Source organism: Bactrocera latifrons, unplaced genomic scaffold (assembly GCF_001853355.1).
Source record: "Bactrocera latifrons isolate USDA-ARS-PBARC rearing strain unplaced genomic scaffold, ASM185335v1 scaffold_178, whole genome shotgun sequence".
NCBI lineage: Eukaryota > Metazoa > Arthropoda > Insecta > Diptera > Tephritidae > Bactrocera > Bactrocera latifrons.
Window position 1 is genome coordinate 589349 of NW_017535274.1, and position 27267 is coordinate 616615.

The 27267-nt window shown below is 36.4% G+C and overlaps 1 protein-coding gene and 1 long non-coding RNA gene across 4 annotated transcripts in view; one reads left to right on the forward strand and one right to left on the reverse strand.

The window, feature by feature from the left end:
* The window catches only part of LOC108967113, a 56531-nt gene that overhangs the window by 26373 nt on the left and 2891 nt on the right, over nucleotides 1-27267 (forward strand). For all 3 annotated transcript variants that reach the window (XR_001993236.1, XR_001993235.1, XR_001993237.1), the window contains exon 3: nucleotides 4795-4873. This is a non-coding gene — a long non-coding RNA (uncharacterized LOC108967113). The remainder of the gene's footprint in view (nucleotides 1-4794; nucleotides 4874-27267) is intronic.
* LOC108967112 lies at nucleotides 6894-7359 on the reverse strand. The gene has a single exon (XM_018930358.1). The coding sequence runs from the start codon at nucleotides 7295-7297 to the stop codon at nucleotides 6983-6985; it is 315 nt and encodes a 104-aa protein (XP_018785903.1). The 5' UTR covers nucleotides 7298-7359; the 3' UTR covers nucleotides 6894-6982.

Genomic DNA, 27267 nt, shown 5'->3' on the forward strand with positions numbered 1-27267 from the left:
TTTTCATTTCTCATTTGTCCGTGTGATTTGTTGTTGTGCGTGCGGGCTTTTTAAGCTATTCGATACACTGTCATTGCTTATGCATACGAGTTCAAGTGATCATCACTTCAATTGCTTATACCCTATAGCGCACAGTCGCACACACACACACATATACCCACATCTGTACATACATATGTACACCTAACGAACCATGCGAGCAATTGGCCAACTCATTTTTTGTTATTCGACACTTTCTATTGCTGCGGTGGCCATGTGTAACTAGTACTCATATGCCTCTATGTATGTATGTCCGTATGTGTGCATGTAAGAGACATTCAAATGTAGCAACAATGCGACATTCATGCCGAAAAGTGAAAAGACCTGGCTGGGTGTTTCCTAATGGTTCACACGTGTGTCGCATCCGATATTATCGCGAGCACTTTACTCCGGCTGTGAAGGAAACTCGCAACGCAGATATTCATGAATATAAATACATAAGTAATGTATGTATTGAGATTAATATTGCATTGATTTTGACGTAGACGTAGAGCCCTCCGGGTCATTTTCACTTTTGCTACATTGTTGCGCAGATTCATCACTTTAGCGCTACTTAACAGGCTTTTGCTTGCAATCTGCATTCGCCTAAGGTAAAATTGCTCAGCAGTTTTTTGAGCTAAAATTCCTAAACAGTTTTGGCACGAAAAATTTCATAAATTGTTTCGCAAAATTACCAATAGAAAATATAATATTCATATTTGAAGATATCTTCTGACTAATAAGCAAAAGCGTATATGTATTTATGAAACTTTTCTATTCTTTGAAACTCCTTATTGGGGTTTCCCATAACAATATGAGAAACAAACAAAAAAATTGCAAAAATTTCACGCTCATTTGGATTCAAATCGTTTGTGAAAACGACAACATTGAAAATCGATTCATTTACAAGAATGGCAGTAACAATATCGCGCTAATGTGACGTCATACACTATAGAATGAGTAGCGGCCACCAACAAATCGATTTTGCATTTAACGTCACCGGTGYAAATTTGTTTTTGTAATTTTTGGAAACAGTCGTTTTAAATTTTTCCAGTCCTCGAGTTTCAGCAAGTTGTGTTTTATCTCTTCGATCGACTGAAAACGGGTTCCTTGGGGCGGCATATTCAGTATGTGGAGCCAAATCTGATGAATCGATGATATTCTTTGCGTTTTTTGATTTAAATTCGGTCACAATTACACTCGATGCCATGGTGCATTATCATCATGTAAAACCCATGAATTGTTCTTTCATAATTCCGGCCGTTTTTGACGGATGTTCTCACTACTCATCCTCAATAAGGCCAAATGGAACTCCTTATTGGCTATCTGTTCCGCCGAAACAAATTCATGATGCACCAAACCACGAATATCGAAAAAGATAATGAGCATCTCCTTGATTTTTGAGCAACTTTGGCGTGTTTTTGTTTTGGTTTCGGCTCGTTTTTGTTGACATGTYTGCATGTCAAACTCTTAAACCCATCTTCCATTGTCAGTTATAATGCTTTCCTAAATGTGGGATTRAAATTCATACGATTAAGCATATCCAAAAAGACCTGTTTTGAAAAAAACATGTAAGTTATTATATCTAGGTTCAAAGCTCTGTAAAATCACAGAGTTGTTTTAGAAAATAGCTGCAACTGCTCCTACGTCTACTTTTTTATTTTACTTTTTTATAATTAAGCCGTTTTAACTCCTCTTTTGAATTTTAAATATGGCAACTCAGACATTCGACATTCTATGATATAGCAATCGTTTACTCTACGTTTCCAAAGCATGAAAATCTTGAAATTTATTTACGTTTAGTGACAATTTTTATCATAATACTGTACTGATTGTGTCCATAGATTTTAAACCAAAAAAGGTTTCTTCCTTAACATTTTATATATAAAAAAAGGATCGTTCAAGATAAAAATTAAAAATCCCAGAAGTAGGTTATTTGAATTATATATATACAAAATATATATATGTATATGAAAAATGCATTAACCTAAAAGTTAAAGTCTTTTTATTGAAGTCTCTCTCACAAAATATAACATGTAGAATAACGCATAATATACCATATAGTATAACGTATACACACTTTGTTACCAACTAGCGCTAAATGGGAGCGTGGGAGTTTCGTCTCGTGTTAAATAATTTTGTCGCTATTTTTTAAGGCGAATGACTTCCCCATCGCATGGTTATCTATGACATCATATATTGATAGCTAAAATATTTATACGCACCCAACCCCTACCCACTTATTAATAAATTATCAATATAATTATATATATATAAGTATGCAAGCATAAGTGTGTTAGTCGCCGCTATTTCGTTATCAAAAATAAAAAAAATTTCGTATCTAAAATAAAACTGAAATCAAAATCACAAAATCGTRCAACAAAAACAAAAGCGAAGAAAGCTACAAGTGCGTGAAAACAAATAATAGCACACGCATAAAAAATATAAGGAAGGGAATTAAAAAAAATAGAAAATAAAAAAATAGAATACCAAACAAAAATAAAAGAAAAATAACAAATTTGTGTTAATATACACGAATTTGCTTTGATTTTGTTTAGGTCAACGAACTTATTTGAACTACTTTTTTCTCAGACACACATATTCTTTAAACACAYATCTATACATACATATATATGTTRTTGTGATTTAGTCATTTATTTATTTTATGTTTTATAAATTATAAGCAGATAATGCGTAGGCTTTTATGTAGCGGACGCAGGCGGTCGGCATAGAGATTATCTTAGACTTTTTATTATCGCTAAATTGGAGCATGTAAGATTTCTTGCAATAAAAAGAAAAATACATGCGTGTTTAATGTATGAGTGCATACGACTTGTACGAGGTGTGATTGATATATTGCAAATATTTATTAACAAATATACATGTGAGGTAAAGCCTCCTATGAAGGATCAATTTTAAAAATAAAAAAATATTTCTATTTTTTTTATAAATTCTAAAAATCATATAATGGCAGGGATAAGTAAAGGTTGAATTTCTATTCAAGTTTTAAATCTGAGTATTTAAGTAGAATTTTGAACACATTGAACACATTTTTTATATCCCAATATTATTATTTTATATACTCTTTTAAAAACATGTTAAGGCAACTTAAGTGACTCATACCATACAGTTAATTTAAAGAACACACCTAGTGTGAACTTTAAGAAAATATTGTGCAGTCCTGTCGAATTTTTTCAATAGATGTCATTGGAGGCGTTTATCTCGAGTGGTGCCAATCACATTGTGTCATAACATATAGTGTTGGAAAGGTGAGATTTTTCTCTTTTTTACCGAAAAAAAAAATTAAATTGTTGAATTAATACTGTCCAGAGCCGCCAAGCCACTTATGATATATAGATGCCTAGCCGTTAGATCCTGCGGCTGCAAGCCTGGTGTCATCAAGTCGCTGTATACCATGATCATAAGGGCTACTGGCTCCTCTTCCAAGAGAAGGTGCTACGAAGAGAGTAAACTTCACAAARAAATTTAAAGTTACTCTYGGCAGTAAGGCGGAGGTTCACGCTCGACCTACTACTGAGGAGCAACACTACCCAGCGGTACACTGAAGATTCGAAAACACCGAAAGGCATTGAGTCAAGCATTGCGAGACATTCATACCAATGGGATGCTTTCCTGGCATCTTTCAAGCATAAGATGAATGCGCAGAAATCAATATCCAACGTAACTATCCAGAGTGTCGCTATACTCAGCGGTAGTCAAGCGGCACTAAAAGCGATCTCAGCTTATGAAGTCAAGTCGCTATTAGTAGAGGAGTGATAGCAAGACTGAACCGCCTAGCAGTTTGTAACCATGGACACTACACCTCAACTGGGTGCCGGGGCATAAAGGGATAGCCGTCAATGAGCTTGCCGACGAATTAGCCCGCTCTGCGGTGGCTTCCGAATTGATGGAGCCAGAACCAGGCATTTGGATGGGGTCCTACACCATGAAGGAGAGGAGAGAGTGGGGAGAGAATGGCAATGACAACAGACAACAGGAATGCGCCARGCCAAGTTAATATTGGGTGGTTAGAACCTAGCAAGGTTTAGAGTTATGATCAACCTTCCCCGAGACAAATTTCATCTCCTTGTCGTGCTCTATGCTGGGCACTACAGGCTCAAGAAACACTTCTCCAACATGGGCATAGTCTCTTGCGCAAACTGCCGGTTTTCTGCCATGGAACCAGAAACTACAGAACACCTGATTATAGATTGCCCAGCACAACGTAGAAGCCGGTTCAAAGCCTTTGGGTCCATRTATGTGGACAGAGATCACATCACCTCCATCGCGCCCAGCAAGCTCCTGAAAATTTTCAGAGTTCTAGACCTTCGTGACCATATGTTCTCTCTCTGATACAAGAGGAGACAAAATAGACGATAGGTCGCAGTGCAAAACATCAATTATTTTCTATCTATTTATCAGTTCTGCATATTTTTTATATYGTTCTCCATGCAATGACCTACTAGTTTTTTGCTTTGAACGGAAATAGAGTCAGGCATGCCACAGACGTCCAATTTCAAAAATCAAATCAATATATGGTTATTATCTGCTGGTAGAGAATTTTTTATTTTTATTTATCCACGGGGAAGGCCGGCATCACTGTAACAGTGTAGAATATTCTTAACCCGTTGTAGATGGGCTGCAAATCGAAAAWTTTTTTTATTCAAACGTTTTACTGTGTATTTATAAAATATGTRTAAATAAGTAATTAACAGTTTAAAACAATTTCTTCAATATTTTTTTAATTCACAATTCTTCTTCTTCTTCTCTTTTTAGGCTATCGCACTAGTTGTGTTTATTAATTCAACGAAAAATTAAGATAAAGGACTAACTCATTTTAAAACCACAATAAAAGGTAGGTGTCTTTGATAAAAAAAAATATGCCCAATTGTAGGCAACATTTTTATGACTGCTTAAATGYGAAATTGTAAAATTTTATATTAAAAATATTTTTAAATAAAAACAACTTGCCTTTAAACACAGACATAATACGAAATCTCTGAACTACACACTATCAAAACACTTTAATACTGAACAACTGTTTTAAATCTGAGCACACATCATACCAAATGTTGGAATTGTTTAACAAAAAATGCTACGGTGAATCCCATCTTTTATTTAGGTACARCGAATATGTATTCTTTTATATGCGTACATACATACATACGAGTATATACTAACGTATATTTATATTCACGCAACCATTTGCATTATGTTTCCTAAATTAAGCAGTGAAAAATAATAATTAAAGTACCGCATTCGCAATAAATATGGTCTCGTGGGTATTCCCAGACATCTTATCAGCAGAGTAATAGAGTACCAAAGCATTGCTTCGGGACTATAAAAGACGACAAGCGAACACAATTGGCACAGTTCATTTCGCTAAGTCGCGCGGCTTGTCAAGAAATACAAAACGAGAAGGCATGGATTTAAGGATTTTCTTGCTACTCTTCACTTTATTTGTTGGTATGGCGTTGGCTGCAAAACCCACCATAGGTCCAAAGTTAAAATGGCACCGACCAGTCGGTATACCACCACAGTGGTATAAAACGAGTAACACGGAGACCGGAAAGGCGAATCAACAGTCATAAAAAAGATACGTGGAATTATACCAGTGGCTTTTAAATTATCTGCTAAGGAGTTCATGTCTAAAAATTGTGTAATTTATATATAACAGTATTCAAATAGTTATGAATATATGGAAGAGTGTGGTGAAAAAATTAAAAAAATTGTTAATTTATTTGTAAAAAACTTACTCGTCTGGAGCTTCCGCCGTGTTTTTAGACCTATTTGTGGTATATTTGTGGATGTAATTTGATATTGTGTGAAGGATTCTATCATTGTCGAGTGACTTTCGTATGAATGTTGTATTTAATGTGGCTTCTGGTAACACTTTCCACTGCTGCCTTGCTTCCTAAGACACTTCTGGCCGATATGCGATACGAGGTTGCTGCCTTGATTGCTGCTTGGCTGTCTACATAGATGGATTTGGCTACAGGTGCATTAGAGGTCAGCTCCGCGGCTTTCACAGAGGCAAAGACCTCAGCTTGACACTATCTATCTCCATTGTCCATTCACGAGCCATCCGTATAGATGTTAGGAGTGTTGCGCRTAGCTAACATACCTTTACGCTAGCCATAATTTTTATATTTACTTTGTACCTTTTATCCAGTTAGAAAGAGGGGTAATTTAGTTGGTGTTTCCCTAWCCACCATTACCGACCGAGCTATGCCCGAAGGTTCTATATCTAAATTCTCCTTTAGCCAGTAGTCGTTCTGCTTCTATGCCGATATTCTTTTCTACTTCAACCGTCTCCAACGKGTTTTTATTGCCGTCTTCGTCGTGACAGAAGGGGAAAGATCACGCTTCCAATGCCCAATGCCATCCTCCAGTCTCGCTCCTTCCCTTTAGAAGCATTCTGACCGCTTCCCTTACCCATGTTAAGATTTTGACACCGCTAAGCCATCCTGCTACATCGAATGACGACATGGGTGCGCTCAGTCGGGGTCCATTTTCGAGAAGAGGGCTTCCACTATTTTCCACCGCTTCTGTGATATTTGACCCAGCAAGTTATTGCGGTCTATGGGCGTGACGTTTAAATGCCGTTTCAKTTTCCAGCGATATGCTGGATCCCAGGCATTACACCAGTTTCGAGTACTGAAGTGTGTCCCGCCGTCTATAACCACCTTTCTACTAAATATTATAGTTTTATAAAATATATATGTTACTCAGAAAATTTCTAGCTTTYATAGTTCTCTCCGACTCACTCTCTCCGACACCTTCTATGTAGTAAATGTTACTCATACGTAATGGCGCACTGACAACCTCACATATATCAACTATAATAATAAAGATAAAGTAATATAAACACATAATAAAAGCCATTAACATATTTTGCATATTTATTACATTTTAATTGCTCATAAAATCCTTTTACAATTTGCCAACTTTTCCACACATCAATTTACCAACTAAATGAGCCAGATATTGCACCACTGTAGGAGTTGTCATTGGTATGAAAATTGTGACTGGCTTGTGCAGAAGCGTCCACCTTAAAAYTGCCATCATCGCTGCTGTAGATGTGCTGATTGTAATGAGCCGAGGCACTGTCCTGATTCACGTCRACACCAACGCTGCCACCATCAGGCGAACGCACGTGACGGACCAACACTGGCGCTTGTCCTTCTTGTGGCACTTTTGAGTCGTCTTGCAGTGGCAATGCAGCGATCAGTACAATGCTGCACAAGCAAACGAATAGGAAAATGCACTTGTTTGCCATTTTAGATAATTTTAGTTAAAAACGTTCTTCTTGAGTTATTGAAATCGATCGATATCGAAGTATTTAACTGATTGATGATTACTTGCGCCGCGACGTTGGTTTTTATACGATCTCAAAGGTGTATTGGCAATTGAAGTTGCATTAATTTGGGATTCACATTATCTTTAATATTGTTGAAATAATGATAACTCGYAATGGGAAGTACCATCTCAAGGATGCTTAAGTGTGTTTACTTGTACTTATTTAAATAACATAGCGGAAGTAAGCTATCTACCGATCTCTTATCAGTGGTAGAGTACCGTAGTTCTATTTATCGCRAAATAGCACGCTCGCTTGAATTCAAATCGATATTTAACGATTTCTTATGGATTCAATTATAAATTATATCGTTTTTATTCATTTAATATTCTTAGAGTTTCCCATTAATTGATTTCAGTTTTCTTATACTAACCACCGCTTGTTTGTCAAAAAAACCTTGCAAGTCAATAAAACACTTTTTCGTGATTTAAAAATTTTTTTCTTTTGAAATAATATCTGATTTCATAAATAAAAATGAATAATGTGTATTTAAGAAATTACAAATACTTTAAAAATCACACATTTTTTAGAAACACTTTGGATTCCTTATTTCCCGTAGCCGATATCTTCCCATGTTTGGTTGTGAGCAAGATTTTTCTGCTTAGAATTATCCCAAAAACCTAAAAAATATTATTTTTACAATAAATGTAGACAAGCCAGATTAGATTAAAAACCAAAATTTTGGTTTTTAATAACATGGTGGTTTCTCGAAAAAAAAAAACAAAATGTGATAAAATTTATATTTCAGCGTGGCTTAAAAATCGAAATTATTATCAAAAATATTATTTCTTTYGATTATTACCCAAAAAATATATATCATAATGTTGTATAGAAATGTTCAAYGGATCGGTTCAGTCATTTTGGAGAAAATTTTCTCATCAACTCTGAAAACAAATTTTTGAGAGACACACTTTTAAAGTTTTGGGAACGGATTACACTATGTTGGAAATTTTCTACAAATACGCTGTGATTTCCGGAATTATTTGCCAGGTAGACACGAAAATTTTAATAGATTATATTTATATAGCCGTTAAATCTTCCGTCATATCGAATATTTCGAGCAAACCTTGAATAGACACACCGTTTAAGTCCACGCTTTGAAATCCAGCACAAAGGTTTCTCGGGTCGCACTCACCTGGTGTCATCACATTGAGTTAATGATTAAGGTTATAGCTAGGTTACATTAATCTGGTAAGTGAATGAGCCACGCATAGAGGGAACAGTTCTTCTTCTTCTTATTTATTGGTGTAGACACCGCTTACGTGGTTATGGTTCTAAGATGAGTAAAATTCGAAACTAGTACGGTTACATGGAATGGATTGTCGTGGGGGAGAATAGTTTCTTCTCTGCCTTTTCCTTCCAATGGAATATTTTACAACAAAAAATATTAGTAAACTAAATTCCATGACCCTTATGCTGCTTGAGCTTAGCTTTGCCCACAATTACTTTCAAAGAACCGCTTAAAAACTTCCCCACTCACACTTAAAGAGTCACCGTTAACACCAAAAAAAAAAAAAAAACGCGAATGTCTAACAAAGAGTTCAAAGTTCGTGCTTAACCTCAACTAAATGAACCAAGTGTATTACTTTCAATGCAAAGAAATTTAACGTTATTTACATTAACTAACTTTCAATAGCAGAAAACTGACAACAAATCGCAAAAGATGCAAAAATAAATACCAACAACAACATACCACAATTTACTAGCGCCATTAAGCATTGTGCTGGTGCGCAACTACAACAAACAGCAAAACAAGAAAACCAACAACGAATTCATTGAGCCGCAACGGCAACGGCAACGGCAACGGCAACAACAACAGCAAAACTGATAAATTGCTGAATTTGTTAAACAAAATCGTAGACAAAAGCGAACGACGCTAAGTAACAACAAAAACAATAACAATACAGCATGAAAACATTAAGTCAAATCATTTATACGCCCCCAAGCCGCAACACTGGAATTTTGTTGTTGTAGTTAACAGCAGCACACTGCAAGCGCTCATTAGACATTTTTCTTGCAACGTCATCCCCGATGGCACACCAAATGCCACCTATAATGGCTACGATGTTGTAGGTGTTGCCGCTGCAACATGCCACTGCACATCGCACATCATTGTACAACAATGTAACAACAACAAGAACAAAATGCTGCATATACACGTGGCATTTCCCCAGACATTCTCTTCGCTTGTAAACACCTGACTGCCATTTTGCTGTTGTTGTTGTTGTTGTATTTCAAATTTGTTCCGAAACGATAAACCACGGTAAAAACTTAATGCCGTTGTTGTTTTTATTGTTGTAGTTATTACTTTTGTTGTTGCTTTATTGTTTTTATTTTTGTTTGTTCCCAAACGTTAAACCACTGTAAAAGTAAATTGTTGTTATTATTATTTTGTTTGTTATTTTTGTTGTTGTTGGTGTTGTTGTTGTTGTTGTCGTTGTTGTTACAAGCCAGTAAGCCGAGAAGTTGCTTAGCTACCTGACTGACTGTGCTCAGCTCCGGCGCTTAGCTAAGCCSTCGTCGTCTGGCGCTGGGGAATACCAAATTTCGCGCCATGTGGCATGCAACGCGCCGCATTTCACTTTCATTATGATGTAGTTTTCATTTTGTTGCTATTGCATTACACTGCTTATTTATTTATTTGCGCTGCCAATTGCTTTTGTTGCTAATACATATATATTTTTGTGTTGTCAGCTGTAGTGTTTTTTCTTTTTGTTGTTTTTGCTTTTAGCCAAGTGACCGCTGTGAAATTTTATGCATACATACATTTATATAAATGCACTTTTTATTTCGATATGTTAAACAAGTTGTTGGCGCACACAAATGTAYGCAGTTTGTTAGCGTGTTAGAGCGGTGACTGTCTAAAGCAATGCACCGACAACTCTGGTGTAGGCGAAATGGTTGTGCATATGGTAAATTGCCAGTTGAATTGTGACAAGTAGGTGATATGCAAATTCAGTGCAACGGAGCCRTAAGTTTTGACGTTGCATGACTTTTTATTGCGCATGCGCGTGTAGCTGTAAATGTATATMAATATACCCTGTTGGAAATTGTTGAGGATTTTTAGTGATTTACTCTAAATTTGACAAAATAGTATAGCACTTGCTTTGAAAAATCAAATAATAAAATGGTATAAAATGTAATACCCTATACAACTATATAAATTAATCTGAACACTTCGTTTGCTCATTGTAGCGCTGCTTTGTTGGACAATATTTGTATATCAAAATTCGTGAAGACATCTTGCCAAATACAAACTTTTCTATGCAAGAACAAAACTTTTCAGAACTTTGTATGTCAGCTATACATTGTGACGAAAAATACTCTGAAATCATTGCGTTTTTGGCTTTAAATTTGGTCACAATCGTGGCTCGATTCGATGGTGCATTATCATTGTGTAAAATGCATAAATGTACTTTCATAATTCCGGCCGTTTTCGACAGATGTTGCACGCAAACGCGTCAATATTACTAACTTATTTTTGACCGTCTGTCTTTCCGAAAAAAATGCATGAATAATTAAATCACGTACATCGAAAAAACAATKAGCATTACCTTGTTCTTATTGATTTCGTCACACTTAAAATCCTGCAGTCGCTAGTTGGCACGTCCGGATTTTTGTTCCGGGTCCACCAAGCGAGGTGTGGTTACCTTCGCTTTGATGTGYTCCTCAATGCAATTAACATACGCTGTATCCGAGGTTTTACACCAACTACGAATGGCAAAGTGTGCCTGGCCRTTTTTCACCTTCTCCCTATCCCAAATCAGGACTTCTTCCTTCAGATTGAATATGCCTTCGAGTCGGTCGAATATTTCATATCTCTCCTTGATTGGCTTCTTCCGGGGCCCTCTCTTGTTATCAGTGTTRGAACCCTCGGTCATCTGCAGTGCTTTGCTTCCCTTTCCACGTTCATGGTTCGAGTTTTCATGGGCAGTGGCATCCGTMCGCTGTAAAGCTAGTTTGGAAATAGCACTACAACCAACGCAACCTTCTCCTGTTGCAGTGAAGATGTGGCCACTGGCGACACAGCTCTTACGATCGTTGTGCCGGCCAGTGGTATCAGCCTCATATCGCGATCCACCTCGTTCCTTCCTTGTCGCCTTCCATTACGAGTTTTAGATTCGGGAGTCCCTACCCCCAGCGTTTTTTACCTCGACAATTACCTCATTAGCAATAGCCGTTGTATAGTATTACCCATTCATCTGTTTCTGAGAATGCAGTCCAACATAAGCGATACGCCAAACTTCGCCAGGAGCCGCCTGTCTGCAATGTAATGACTCTGACAGGAGCCAGCTTGAGTTCATGACATTGTAAGCAGTGATACCCACTGTCCAGTCGACACCCGCGGAAGATGCGGCTAAGAGGCATTTTTTCCAACTTTTCTTTTATTGAACATAATCTCTATATAGCACTTTTCCAAACTTTTYTACTTTTTGGACTATTAGACATTAATATAAAATATAATTTTTATTTTYGGAGTCGAATTTTATTCTTAACCTTAAAATACAATGTTTCTTAAATATAAAAAATAAACAGTTTAGGCCATGAGTTTAAAGGCTCCAGAACAAGATGGTATGTGGAAATTATAACTAATTCAATAAAAAAATATTTTCCAAAAGAAATTGGCGTTTGTAAGCTTTACCAGTCTTGTAACTTGACTTATTGTTTGGCCGAGCCTTTTCAAGAAGTTCTAAAGCTCTATAAGCATATATATAATATTTTAGTGAGCCTTCTACTGCAGTACAGTTTTGAAAATGCCATACTAGCTCAGAAGTCTCTATGAAAGCTTCAAAACTGTACTCACGATAACCTTGTTGCTTTACTACTTAGTCACGCTTGAGATTTATAAAACTAAAMGTTGTATAAACTCATCTTACAGTTTTTGTAGTCAATAACCAAATGTTCTCATASTAGTGTTTACGAAACTCAGAAATATTAAAGAGCTTTCAATGAGGTCAAATTTTTTCTCATCTCGCAATAATTGTTGTTGCTTTCTTATTCAGTTGTTATGGAGACGACTTGAAGGAAATTTTTGTGTAGTCAAATCAATGTTTACCAGCAGTGTTTCATACTAAACACTAAAGTTATTTATAACCTCGAGTTCAAGAAAAACTTTCGATGCAAACCAGATAACATAGTACCATATTGAGTTGGACAATTTTTTTACTGAACCAATATTACTCTTCGATGAGGAGTATTTGCAATCAAACAGACATTTAAAAATTAGCCTCAAAAAAAAGTCGCCGTGTGTAACATAATCGTATAAATGAGATCTGGAGTTTACCGTCCACAGTAATGATAACAAATAACAAAACAAAAAAAATGGTTTATACAAATTAGGCAAATCTTTGTTAACTTGCTTATTTATCGGTTCAATTTCTGTAGTAAATCTGGGTCTATTCAGACACATTTTGAAATTTTTATGTAAATAGGTTTCTGCGAATGAACATTTCCACGCCATGGCAACGAGCGATTTGACATATCCAACTGAAATAAAATAAAAATATGCTCTTTAAATACAAAAACAAAATAAAAATACTTTTTATCGAAGGTGAAGTTTAACTCGMCGGCATTTTAGCAACGTAAAGTGGCTTACTTTCATCCTCTAAGCTGAGACGATTAAATGGCGAATTTGAGCTGTGCTTTAAACCAAAGCGCTCACCTGAGTTTGGTATATCCGTAGAGAGGTGGAGATGTGTCTTTGTTGTTGGTTGATATTTACATGGCTTTGCTTAGCTGAATATACATATGTATGTATATTTGAATATATGTATTTGCCAGCACWTTGTGTTGTTTATTTGTTATTTATTGTCGTAAATTAGGCTCCGCATTGTTGACTTTGAATTGAACTTGACTTTGAGCGAATTTTTATTACTACGATTTGCTAAACGCTTTTTTACACCATTATTTGTTGAATACTTGCTTTACATATTTACAAGCACYGGCATGGACATGGCAGCATRCACACACATACATAAATATGCTTAAGTGTTTTTGTTACACATTATTTGTRTTTGTTTGGTTATTTTGTGGAAAGTTGCGAGATTTTTGTGATGTGGTTTATTTGTGCATATTTCAAACTTTAGGCAACGGCTAAAAATAGACAAAAAGAGGCTAGAAAAGATAAAAAAGAGTTGGTTGAAAATGAACGCCTGTATATTGTAGTTGTATATGTATGTACATATGTGGGAACTGCAAAATTTACTACGCAAATACATGTTGGAAGTCAAACATAAGTCTGATAAGATATTGTTTCAGCTACGAAACAACTATGAGCTTTTATGAATTTGGAAACCAATATGTGGTTTGWTAAATATAATCAACATAAGCTAAAAAATTTAGGCGAGTGGTATTACTGTCGGATAAAGCTGTTCGCATGACAGTCGGGTCTGAGGAACGGGAACGGACCCGGAATTTTACCCCGCCAAGGACTGTCAACTCAGTACCATGTCGGTAAATTACTTCAGGATTGTTTTTTGCCGCTACATGCATGCTTATCATCAATACCAAATGTTATTTCTAAGACTCAAGCTGCTGAGTAAGAGGAGGCACTAATTGGTCTAAGATCAATAAACTTATTATACATAGTATTTCTTTGAAATACTAGAATTAATAAGCAACAGTGCGAACAAGTTCTAGGATAACAATAATAACTAAAATATTAAAAAATAATAATAATCTCAAGCAGAGTTATACTATAATTATGCTTCGAGGAAAAAAGCTTACAAAGCAATTTGCAAAATAACTTGAGAAAAAATGCTGAAATTTATTGCGTATAAAGCTTACTATTTTGTGCAATTCTCAAATAAGATATTTAATAAAACACATCAGTAATAAGGCAMTTCAGAATCTGGTGCAAATGGTCTTGCATCTTTGCAATTGCAAATTAGCGAGCATATTTTTGCTTTTATACTTTTTGCTAACAAAATGTATTGGGATGCATCTGCTACGCCCTTGCACATAAGCAACACTAAAACGCCGTGTATAATTTGCAACACTGGTTTGCAAATTATCAGCTGYTGTCAAAAATKAAAAAYATTGTAAACAAAGAGAAGAAATGGAGCAATTTTTGTAAATTTTGTAAATTAAAAATCAAGWAATTTGAAATTTGTGCTATGTGATATGTGCCGCATAAAAACATTTCTTACCTTCAATGTCCATAATTTTTTCAGCAGCTTTATCACTTAAAGTGTCAGTTAATTTTTTCCTAAAACATTTTTTGGGCATATTTTTCAATTTGTGCGTAAATTTTGTGTACGAACAATGTTTTTCTTCAGCGATCAGCTGTGAATTAATGATCTTTGCAATGGTTGCACAGAAACCAAAAAAAAGACGGTCATTGTTGATGGTAAATATTTCCAATTGCATAATTTTGCAAACTCAGATGCACAAGATTCTGAATTGCCCTAATATGAATAGTAAGGCATTTTTAAGGAAAGCAAGGAATTTTTATTGTTAGTTGTTAAACTTTATTGGGGAAATAGAAGAATGATTGACTAGCATTTTATAAGCGATTTTCGGTTTTTTTTTTTTTCATTTAAAAAAAAAAATCGTAAAAACTCTATTTATAAAATATAAAATTGAAAAGATGGCAACTTTGTAAAAAATTGTTCTGCCAGATAGCTTACCTGTGATTATAAAAAAGTGTTTTTGCTCTCGCAAGCATAGAAATATTTATATTTATCTCAGAAAAATAAACATAAAAACCGAAATAAAAAAATTGGCAACTCTGTAAACTATGCTTTTAATAAAAGAAATTAACATAATAATTTAGTGTGCTTGTAAAAAATCGTAAAATTTCTAACTACAAATAAATAAAAAGATGGTAACTCTGTCGAATTTCATTAAATGAAAAAATATTAACATAATAATTTGGTATACTTGCCTGCATTTATGAATTGAAATTATTTTTTTAATGTTTTAAATGGGGTATTAAACACAGTCTTAGTCTTTTCGAACCACTGCCATACGTTGCAAAATAATCGCAAAACCAAAAATTATATTTCTTTCAAGAAAAATCTTCTCATGAAATTTAATAATAATTTGAAGTTGACTTATAACCAGCAAATAAGGTACAATAATAATAGGAAACACAAAAAGACTCCAATTTTTCTCAACTAAGAAACCAACAATCTGTTTAATACACTTTTTAAGTATTTTATATATGGAACCAATGTATTTGGTTTAATTATTATTATTATTTTTGCTTCAATATTACATATACATTTTCGCAAATATTTTCATTCCAATTTTATAGTAGTATCATATCATATCAAGTGCGGATCAACGAAGAAAAGTTAAAAGTTATACATTATTTTCATCATAAGTGACACTCCGCCAAAAAAAGACTTTAAGTTGCAAGTACAAAATTTTATAGACCTTTTTATAATATATCCTTTCTTGTCGATCCCCTAATAGGATAAATTTTAATTTTCACTATATAATAATTTGTTCAAATGCGTTAAACATTCAAAAAAAAATAAGAAAATACTTTTCTGTGCTATATATGTACATACATATCGCCACCTGAAAACTACTTATCCAAAAAATAGAAACTGAGTTTATTATTGCTTACGATTGGCTACATCATATTACATATGTAAATGTGTCATACAATTTTTAACCTATCCCTGTAAGATTACATATGTAAATGTGTCATACAATTTTTAACCTATCCCTGTAAGATATAACCAATACATAACCAATATATAACCATTTTATAACCAAAAGTTAAATTTTGTTTCAATATGAGTGGTTTCTATTAGACCGTTTTTCCTTCGCCTGTAAACTTATGAAAGTGATGTTACGTTATTTTGCATTTTAGGTGACGATATGTATTTATATAGAAAGACAAAAATCAAAAAAAAAAAAAAAGTCAATTTGCCACCTGTTAATATTAATATTAAGAGTTCAAACATATTCAGAATTTTTTTCGTTATATCGGGTGATAACATAATTTTACGGCACCGAAGAAAAAAAATATTTTTTTTAGTTTTTGGCTGGCCTTAATACATCTTATTTAGTATATACATACATACATATGTATGCATATATTGGGTGTCATAAAATATTCTGCATACATATAATATACCTAGAGTAACATTATAGCTTTACACACCCACATGAAAAAAACACCTATTTTCTATAAACATATTTACATACATAAATATAGTCTAGTATACTGATTGGAATTAATCATCACCATATTTATGTATATGTAAGCATTTTACTTAAGGGGAATTTCTTCTGCTCCTACTTTAGCTACTTCACCACTCAAATAACATTCCCGGGCTGTCAATTCAATCTGACAACAACGTTGACAACCAACTTTGCACGCTCCAAGTGATCCATTAGCGTAAATTGAAAGAAGATATTTCAATGTCAATGAAAGATGCAGTGCGATGGGCACACATACATAAATGTAAATACATATATGTATGTATATATATATCGGCATTTATACATGCATATGTGTGGGTTGTTGATATAGAGGGCATAAGAAAAATCTGTCACTGAGTCAGGCTGCCAATTGGACGCCTCCACTMTGGCTACTGGTGACTGCTGGCATATAAACTATATATACCTACATACGTACATACATATATGCAGTTACAATTGCCTGCATGTATATGTGTATAGTATGTTTGTATATATGACAGCATACGTTTCCTCAGCGTTACAAGCTGCTTGATTGTTATTGTTAGCGCTCGTGTTGTTGCTGTTGGTATTGCTGTTACTAGTGTCGTTGTTATCGCTGCAACGCTGCTTTATTGTATTAAATATCGTTGTTTATTTTCGTGTGGTGTATATTTGAAATACGGATATATACTTTTGCATACATACATACTTACRTGTTTGTAAGTGTGTACACGCCGCCTGTGTCCTTCGTTAAATGCAACACTGTTACAACAACAAAAAGAGGCACAGCCACACCATGACCATAGTCATCATCACAATTATGATCATCATCATCGGGTCTCGCACAGCACCCCACTAACGGCCCTTGCTATCAACGTGAAATTGGTTCAATAACACGACGGCTTTGACATTGAGACAGAAAAGTAAGACACACACACTTGCATGCATATTCAATGCATTTGTATACTTTTACACGCTGCGTTACTTCGCCATAWGTATGTATATGGTAGCTATTACACCCGTCTGCTACCTCTTAATGCAGTTTCCTCCTCCTCTTAACCCAGTTTCGTTGCTCGCCGGCATACTTGTATTCATGCTCGGCCCTAAGTACACGACGTTAGTATTTAATTTCCGTTATTGTTATTGTTGTAAAGCAAATATCAGCATTTTATTTCGCCATTTGCGTGTTGCTGGCTGCAACAATTGCAGTTCATCTTTGCCGCCGATAAATCTTCTTTTGCCGGACCAGYGATCCCGAAAGCCCTGCTGCCGCGSCGTTCTGCTGGCGAATTAAAAGAAAAACACGCATTTTAGTTGTTGTTGTACTTAGTTATATAGTAGTTGTAGTTCGTCGGCAGTGCATTGTCTGCGTTTCGCTCTCGGTGCAAAAATTTCCAAACGCATCTGTTGGTCGTCTGTAAAGTTTACAACAATAATAAATATAAAAAAGTGTAGCTATAAAAGTGCTGTTAAGCCAAGAATATGGTGTAACGAAATGGCTTTTCTGTGGAAGTGCAGAGCGACCACACCAAAGCTACATACATACATATGTGCGTGTGGAGCTGTGGTGGCGGGACTACGGATTTTACGGGCATATTGAAGTATATTTGTATATTATAGAAGTATTAAGTCATAAATGATTAGCAAAGAATTTTAGCAATAAATTTTAGCACTTTCTTTAATAATTTTATATAAATTTTATATATTTATTTTTTTATTGCTATTGTTGTGGAAACCCGCGTATAAGCTTATGCGGGACTTCGGACAAACTATGATCATATAAAGTGAAATAAAATTTCCATAAGCGATTCAAAAAATATAAAAGCTGTAAACGGTTTATTGAAGGCCAAATGGTGTGCAGATTAAAGTATTAAGCGCCCTATCAATAAGCCTTGGATTTACTTGCACCCTCAGTAAGTAAAATATAGATAACCCTATAATGCGTGTTTCGAACATAACCGATCTTTGTGTATACAGATTGAGTTTCTTCTTCATTGGTGTAGACACCGCTTACTTYAGTCGYTCTTCTTTTTYGCTATTTRSCGATAATTGGCGATTCCAAGTGTAGCTAGGTCCTTCTCCACCTCGTCTTTCCAACAGAGTGGTAGTCGTCCTCTTCCTCTGCTTCCCCCGGCGGGTATTGTGTCGGATACTATCGGAACTGGTGTGTTTTCGTTCATTCGGACGACATGACCTAGTGAAAGTAGACGCTGTCTCTTGATTCGCAGAACGACATCAATGTCATTGTATATCTCATTGCTCTATCGAATGCGATATTCGCCGTAGCGAACCTTAAATCCTCCACAAAAGCTTACCTTCGGAAACCCGTAATGCCTACACATCAGCTGTTGTCATCGTCCATGCCTCTGCACCATGAAGCAGGATGGGGATGATGAGTGACTTGTAGCGGTTGGTCTTTGTTCGTCGAGGAAGGACTTTACTTCTCAATTGCCTACTCAATCCGAAGTAGAACTTGTTGACAAGAGATAGACGAAATTATCTACGACTTCTAAGTTAGGAATGTCAACAACGATGTCAGTGGCGAGTCCGACGACTGTGTGTTTGATATTTCGTCTTGCTTTCGTTCACTGCCAGAACCATTTGCTTCGCTTCCTTATCCAGTCTGGAGAAAGCAGAACTAACGCAATGATTGTTTAGACCAATGATATCAATATCATGGGCGTACGCCAGCAGCATTAGACTTTTATAGAAGATTGCAGGGAACGCGGTCTCTTTGTCGGAAACCTTGCTTAGTATCGAACGGTTCGAAGAGGTCTTTCCCTATCCTGATCGATTTTTCTTTCAAGGGTCTTTTCCATGATTTGGCGCCTAATAAAAATCTGGTCGGTTGTAGGGTTTCCAGGTCTACAGCGACACTGCTAAAATCTGATCACTTTGTTGACGGTGAGATTGAATCTTTCACACAATACGCTTGATAGAACCTTATATTCGATGTTGAGGTAGCCTTCCCACGGTAGTTGGCGCAGACTGTGGGGTCTCCCTCTTTGTGGATTAAGCAGAGCACACTTAAATTCCAATGTTGTTGTTGTTGTTGTATCGGTAGAAATAGTAAAAATCCGTGTTCGTTCCGGTTAAGTAAACTTCAAAGAAGTTGATGCATACTCCTTATCAGTTCTTCGCCGCCGTATAGCTAGGCTGGCAATTTATCGGCCCCCACCGCTTTGTTGTTCTTCAGATCGCCATCAATTGACGAATCGGTGTCACCATCTCCTTGCATTATGCTTTCCCTGCTATTCAGCAGGCTGAAGAAGTGTTCCCTCCATAACTTCAGTATGCTCTGGGTATTATTAACTAGATGACCTCCGATGGTTCTAAAAGATATGCTCCGGCCTTGATATATACATACATACTTTATATACAATATCAGAGTGACGAACTGGGTCGAGTTTGACATGTTYTCCTGTTTGTATGTTTATATGCCAACCAGTCTCTCAGTTTTCGAKATATCGATGGGAAATTGTGTGCACGTTCTTTTCTCCCCAAGTTAGTAGCTTACTTTTTGGAACCGCCGAAATCGGGCTACTTATAAGATACAGCTGCCTTCTAAACTGGTCGATCAAAATCAAATTCTTATATGAAAAACTTTTTTATTTGCAAAAAATATCATCACGAAATTCAGTGTAGATCATAGATCCAAAGTAACAGTACAATATCCGAACAAATTATTCAGATCAGACCACTATAACATATAGCCGCTATACAAATTAACCGATCAAAACCGAATTCTACCAACGTATACTCCTTATGTATCGCATGCCAAGTCAAATTTTCATAATAACCTTCATTTACGGACGGCAGATCCACACCATAGCATACCTCTCTGCATATATAGTTTTTAATATAATATATACGAAATATTTTTATTGCGAAAATAATTCTTCAAATTACCCTTCAGTGGTCACATCACATGCTGCTGCGCGACTCAACGCAAATGATTATGACAAACCATATTATTTACAACAAAACGAAATATATAAATGTGTCTGTGCATGCATGTAAACATGTCTCGAGTATTGCCATGATGCCACACTACACTTTGGCAGAGTAAAGGAAAGTAATCAACACACCATTCTAGCCAATCTAGAATTCCGTRGAAGAACTCGTAAATTGGCTTAGTAATACCATTATTACAGGTTTTACCAAGAATTATTCTAGAAATTTCCCATTGCCGGGGCAATAAAAGGTGAAAGAATAAAAATCGTGCWGCAAGCATATAAACTTGAATAGATAGAATCACAGGGGCGATAGAAAGTGAATGTTGCATGCACCTTGAAAGCGGTTGGTGGTGCCATCGTCATCACCGTCAACGCTGCTGTTGCTGATCTTGCTTGKTKGTGGTGTTGTTGTTGTTGATATTTCTGCTGTTAGTGTTGTTGTTGTGGTGTTTTTTTTTTATCATTTCTGTTGATGCTGTTGTTGGCAATAGTGGCAACAAAATGCGGCTAAATGCAGCTGCAACAGCCAATACTTGCTAGCCAAGCCTCACTATGCCACACCATGCCACGCCATGCCGCCTGCACGCTCAACTCAACGCCATGCAAAGCTCATGTAACACAAGCTGGAATGTGTTGAGCAGGCACTGACTTGCTGTATGCTTGTACAACACCAACAACAAGCACAGCAAATAAAGTAATAGCAACAAACAATTGATGCTGACTGTGCAACACGATGCGATGTGCTGTGCGGCAGCGCACAGTCATTTCAACTTGAACTTGAAAGGCAAAATTTATGTCTCTAGAAAATTGCTCATTGMTCCATTGCGAAAGGAGAGGCAGGCAGCTCGCCGCGGCACGGCACGGCACAGCACCATCATTATTACTATCATCATCATCAGCCAGATACAATTGCCGCACAGTTGTTGCAGTCTTGCGTTTTTCTACACATATTGTTGTTGCTGTTGTTCTCTGTTTTGTGTTTCTGTGTTTTTTTTTTTTTTGTAGTTTTTACTTTTTATTTAATGGATGCTGTAAGAAGAATGCAAAGCATTCACAAACTGGATAAACCAGTTTGCAGTGCATTGGTACCATCACAGCAACAACAACAACAACAGCAGCAGCAAGGAATCTTTGTATGTATGTATTTTCACCTACAACCTCATGAACACGTATGGTATATGCATATATGTGTGTGTGTGTGGATTGCGCTAAAGCAAACATGTTTGGCGTTTTGCAATGCGTTGGTGCAAGCCGCGAGCCGTTGCCATTGCAGATGCTGCACAGAATAGCTGGTCTACGCGTTGTTGTAAGCAGGCGCATCGCTAAGCGAGGCAAAGTGCCTATTTGCCAAGCGCGTAAGCTGTCTCTTATACACATCTAGATGTGTATAAGAGACAGCTGTTTCACCAGGATTGGGTAGTCGAAATAGTCTTTTCTTATTTCTAATCAAATTTTAATTTCTTTTTAATTATAATAATAAATAAATAAACGATGATGAACCATTTGGGTCGACCACTTTTTGCCATTTTTCCGCTAGAAACATATTTCCAGTGTAAAATTTTTATCAGTGTGAATCGATATTTCCAGAACGGAACCTAGCGAACCATTGTTGTGCTTCACGAATTGATACAGCATCGTCTATACAAGCTTCACAAATTTCATTGGTAGCTTGCGTGGCATTCTTCCTTTTTTTATTCAAAATTTTCAAAATATAGAATTTCTTTTTTGTTAAATAAAGCTTAAAATCTCACCTTTCTACCGCTATATAGTATGACACAATGTGATTGGTAACACTGGAGATATATGATTACGACGACATCTATTGAAAACATACGCAAATACTTTTTCGACTACCYAATATAACTTGATTTTGATAGACCAGTTTGTATGGCAGCTATACGCTATAGTAGCCCGATTTTGACAATACAGAGGTTGCAGCATTGTGTTGGACAATAAGCAATGCCAAATTTCGTGAAGAGAAAGTGTTGATTCCATAAAAGGTGACGTTAGCTTAATCTGGTAGGCCAATGAGCCACGCATTGATCAGTTTTGGTCCTTTGCGATACCAGATGAGTTTCAGTTACTACTTCCATAAGGAGTAGTCAACGCTTGACGCGAATTTTAGCAAACTCTGCGGCCTCACTATAGATACCTACTCCAGGGGAACATACCGGGGGTACCCCAGATGCTTACAGCGTAGTCTTGCCAATGCGGGACAAATGCACAAGAGATGCTCCATTGTTTTCCTTATGCCTTGCTCTACACATTTCTGATCTATACGGTGTTCTCGATCTGTCAGACCTATTCTGCGACCGTGTGTMGCCATTGATTTTCTTAACCATGTTCAGATCGTCGTATAGATCCCATGTAATATCCCAATGTTGACCACGTTTCGGGTGTTAATCGTACACCAATATTGGCAATCGCTCCACTATTTCATTGTCTCCATGMTTTTGTGGCCAGRCACCCAGTAGAAGTGAAGTTGCTTGTTTCTATCAGCACTTACCACTACTGCCATCCATTTTCGAGCCATATTTTTCTATATATACTCTGAACCTTCCAACCACCATTACCCACAGAGCTATGCCCGAAGATTCAATATACAAATTCTCCTTTAGCCAGTGGTCGTTCCGCCGATTTTGCTGCATAGTTGTCAGCGAAGAGGTCTTTAAGTATTAGGTTTACTACCAGTTCAAGAGCCGTCGTTGGAATTGTCCTTCAAACTCCTGTTAGGCACAGCGCAGCGAGTCTCAGAACTTYTTCCATTGGCTTCCGGTAGGYAGATTTCCATACGCCTGTCCACCATTCTACTCCACCGGGCAGAATTGGTCTTACAATAGCTGTGTAGCACCAGTGCRTGMGAGAGGGAGAGAGCCCCTCGTTTGAGCCGARCWTCTGTYTACACGCATATAAAGCATTGCTGGCTTTTCTCACTCTTTCTTTCACGTTGTGYTTCCACAGCAGTTTGCTGTCCAAGACTAGCCCAAGCTGCTTGGTGCGGACCTTGAGTAAGATTAGTGTCCCATTTATCGTCACTAGATMACCTCTGGGGGTTCTACAAGAGTACATATGGTCCGGTCTTGAAACCGCATCTTTGTCGGAGTTTTGTGCTTTTTGTGAACCAAAGCAGATCCGTTTTTTTCGAGTTCAGCCCCCGGACCCGCTTGCGATGCCCAATTCTGGACGGTATTGAGAGTGGAGGTCATAATATTACTATTAGTCTGTAGACACCAAGGAACTTGAAACTTCCATAAAAKGACTTGGTTTTAATCGATGGAACCAATCGACAATTTCGTGAAAATAATTAGAGAAATAAAAAAGTTTTCCATACAACAACTTTATTTTCAACGGTCAAATYGAATGGCAGCTATATGAAACAGTGGTCCGATATCGGCAGTTCCGACAAATAAGCAGCTTCTTGAAGAGAAAATGGACAACTGAGGGACTGGTTCGTATATATACAGACAGACGGACAGACAGACAGACGGACATGGCTAAATCGAATCAGCTCAACATACTGATCATTTATATATATACTTTATAGGGTCTCCGACGCTTCCTTCTGGGTGTTACAAACTTCGTGACAAAATTAATATACCCGGTTCAGGGTATAAACACAGCATGTATATATGTRCAATGTATAAGTACATATGTTTGTATGTGTGCCCTAAAATTTTTTACAATTTGTGAATGCAACTGCAGTKTTACTCAAAGATTTATCAACATTCACTATGATTCAATACAATAATGAAATTAACAACAATAATAACAACAACAACAAKAAACAATAGCGTCGCATTAAATGCATTTTAGCGTTTGTTTTGATTTTTTAGCATGCTTCGCTGAGTTTGAAAGTGAATGTTCGTTGTGCATGAAGTCACAAACTGCAGTCATTATAGACATCCGATGCGCTGTAGAATGTGTTGGTCCAAGGTTTAGCTACGAGTGGTAATTGTAATAATAACGAACACCGTGCCATAAACAATTTCTTGCATGAATTTTTGTTTGGACTAAGCAACATGCTTACATTTAATTGCATACTAAATTCTTCAATAAAATTGTTACTAGATCGAAGTATTAAATGTCTATTGAAGAGATAATTCTAAACTATATACCTATGTGGGAATACTGTGCGAAAGATAAGGCGTTACTATATTTATTTTCATATTACTTTTTATGATAGGTGGCAACCGTATATCAAAATTTTTCTAAATTGAGTTCTCCAGTCCTCGAAACACTTTYCATAAGCACTTTTTGGGATAGTCTTCAGCTYCKTCAGCGAATTWYGWTTTATCTCTTCGTTCGACTGAAAACRGGTTCCACGAAGCGRCAATTTCAGTTTGRGGAACAAGAAAAAAACACACTGARCCRAACCTGGTGAACATGGCGGTTGATCTATGGTTCCTKCAAGTTTTTTGGGGTATAAATTGTTTTATGGTAACCATATTTAAATGTAGCTACTGCTATGAGCAGAAAATAGCCAGACTTTGTACATAATTTTTAGTTTATTCTTGAAAATCTATGTCGTATTCCACAGCAATAATGTCTTCAATTATCTCAAAATGGTTACCCCGTAGCGGTCGTTTGAGTTTGTTGAGTAGCCAAAAGTCATACGGACCTAAATCAGGGGAAAAYGGTGGTCGGGCACTATATTTGTGGAAAATTTGGTGAAAATCTCACTAAAAATCATTATCGTGGTGCAAAAACCAGGGGTTGTCACATAATTCCGACCTCTTTTTAAGAATAGCTTCACGCAAGCAGCAAATAACACTCAAGTAATATTCTATTCGAAAAGAATTCGGCGGGCACCACACCTCGATAATCGAAGAAACATTACCTTGATTTTTTACCTGCTTTCACGTGGGTTTTTCGGCTTCGGCCCCCCGTTGCCATGATACTCGGCCAATTGATCGTCTGTTTCCGGGTAGTAAGCATAGATCCAAGACTCATCGCCAGTAATAATACGTGTCATGATAATTCGTTTTTATAAATGAGTCGGGTCACTTGGCACGAATCTAGCTTTCACACGCTCAATACCTAAGATGTTGAGACCCTCTGCTACTCSTCTGATGCCAACACGATGATTTTCAAGTACTGYTTCTTTAACTTTTTTCCGAATGTTATCGTCAATTATGTATTTCCCCGGGAAAAAACAGACTTTTTTAACAAAGTTTTTCTCAAATAAAAATTAAATATTTTATTAGAATTTTATATTGTTACAAACATTCGCTATTAACAATGAAATTTTGAAATTTATGGAAAAATTATTTTAAACGCGGTCTTTGCTACGCCATTTCCGGTGACCCCTCGGAAAAAAGATGAGCCCCGTTGGCAGCATAACTACTTACAGGATCAATCTAAAAGTGAAAAAGTAAGAATTTCAACTTAACTTATAACTTAGACCAAGAAAAGAAAAAACTAAAAATTTAGTTTTTGGGAGACATTTTTACAAAAAAAAATTAAAATTTCGCGACATTTTTTTTTTTCAAATAGTTGTAATCGAATCCTTTGTCCCAGTTTTTAAGAATTGTATCTCAAAGACTTTTGTARAATTTAATGAACACCGGTTGAGTAGTTCTCTAGAAATCTTGCCAACCGACTTCAAAAGTTTCGAGAAAAACGCGTTTAAAGACGATGCTCTTAGCCTAGCTAGCCTGGAGCGCACCAGTTCTCAATACTGTATCTATCACTCGGATCAATTTGGARATAAAAATTGTCTGGGAAATTTTTTGCATCGTTACAAATATATAGCCACCAAACACAAAGTAATTGACTTATGAAGATCAAAATTTAAAAATTTTAAAAAAGGTTCGGGTCAAATATGATCCCATGACATTTTCGAAGCACAATTTCATTTTATGCCTATTGTGCCCTGAAATCCATCAACTTCACATCAAAACTTATATTCGTTAGTATCAGCATAGTGTTCTAGTTTTGATGCTATAGACTTAACATTATGTCCACAGAATATTGTCGGATATTTTTTGCAATGCAAAAGTGGTAATTTGTATATGTCTTTCCCTTTGGTAATCACTTTCGATAATTTATTCARGAATTATAGCGTATTAATGAAAACGGAATAGCTGCAAAGATATATATTTGAGACATATAGTAAGTACTTCTATACAAACTTCAAAATACTCACGATTATGCTGTAAAGCCTTTAATGCTTTTAATTACCACACTCATTGCTGTCATTGTTATTGTGCTTGTATTTCTTTCATTTACAGATGTTCACGACCTCCCACATTGTTGGAGGTCACATGAAAAACTCGCAACTTAAAAAGTAAAATCAAACGTCAAGCATTCACCAAAATACATGGCATGTTGCTACATTTTGCCTCATGACACCTACACACACTCATATAMATATGTTTATATACATACATACAAGTACTACAAATGCAAAACGAAAACTGCAACAACGCTRCAGCCACGTTTGATGTTATTGTTGCTGACGTATTGTTGCACATATCCACCGTAACTGGGGTGCATTGCAGCAATTGTTGCYGCCGCTTGTTTTGCTATAAAATAGAAAGTGAAGCGTGCCGCCAAGGGGCGGCTGACTGACAGGGGGTAGGAAGCGAGAGAAGTTTAGTCGAATAAAAGGCAATAAATTTGTCGGCAAAACGCTGCGGCTGTCAATGGATAGCCGTGTACAAGCGTTTTTTTTCGCAAAATGAAAGACGAAAAGCAAAAACAAAAACAATAAACAAATAGGAGCGTACAATCGCGAAATCAATAGTAAAACAACCATTCATTCATTCATTCATTCCCTGTCTATTATGTGCAACAGCA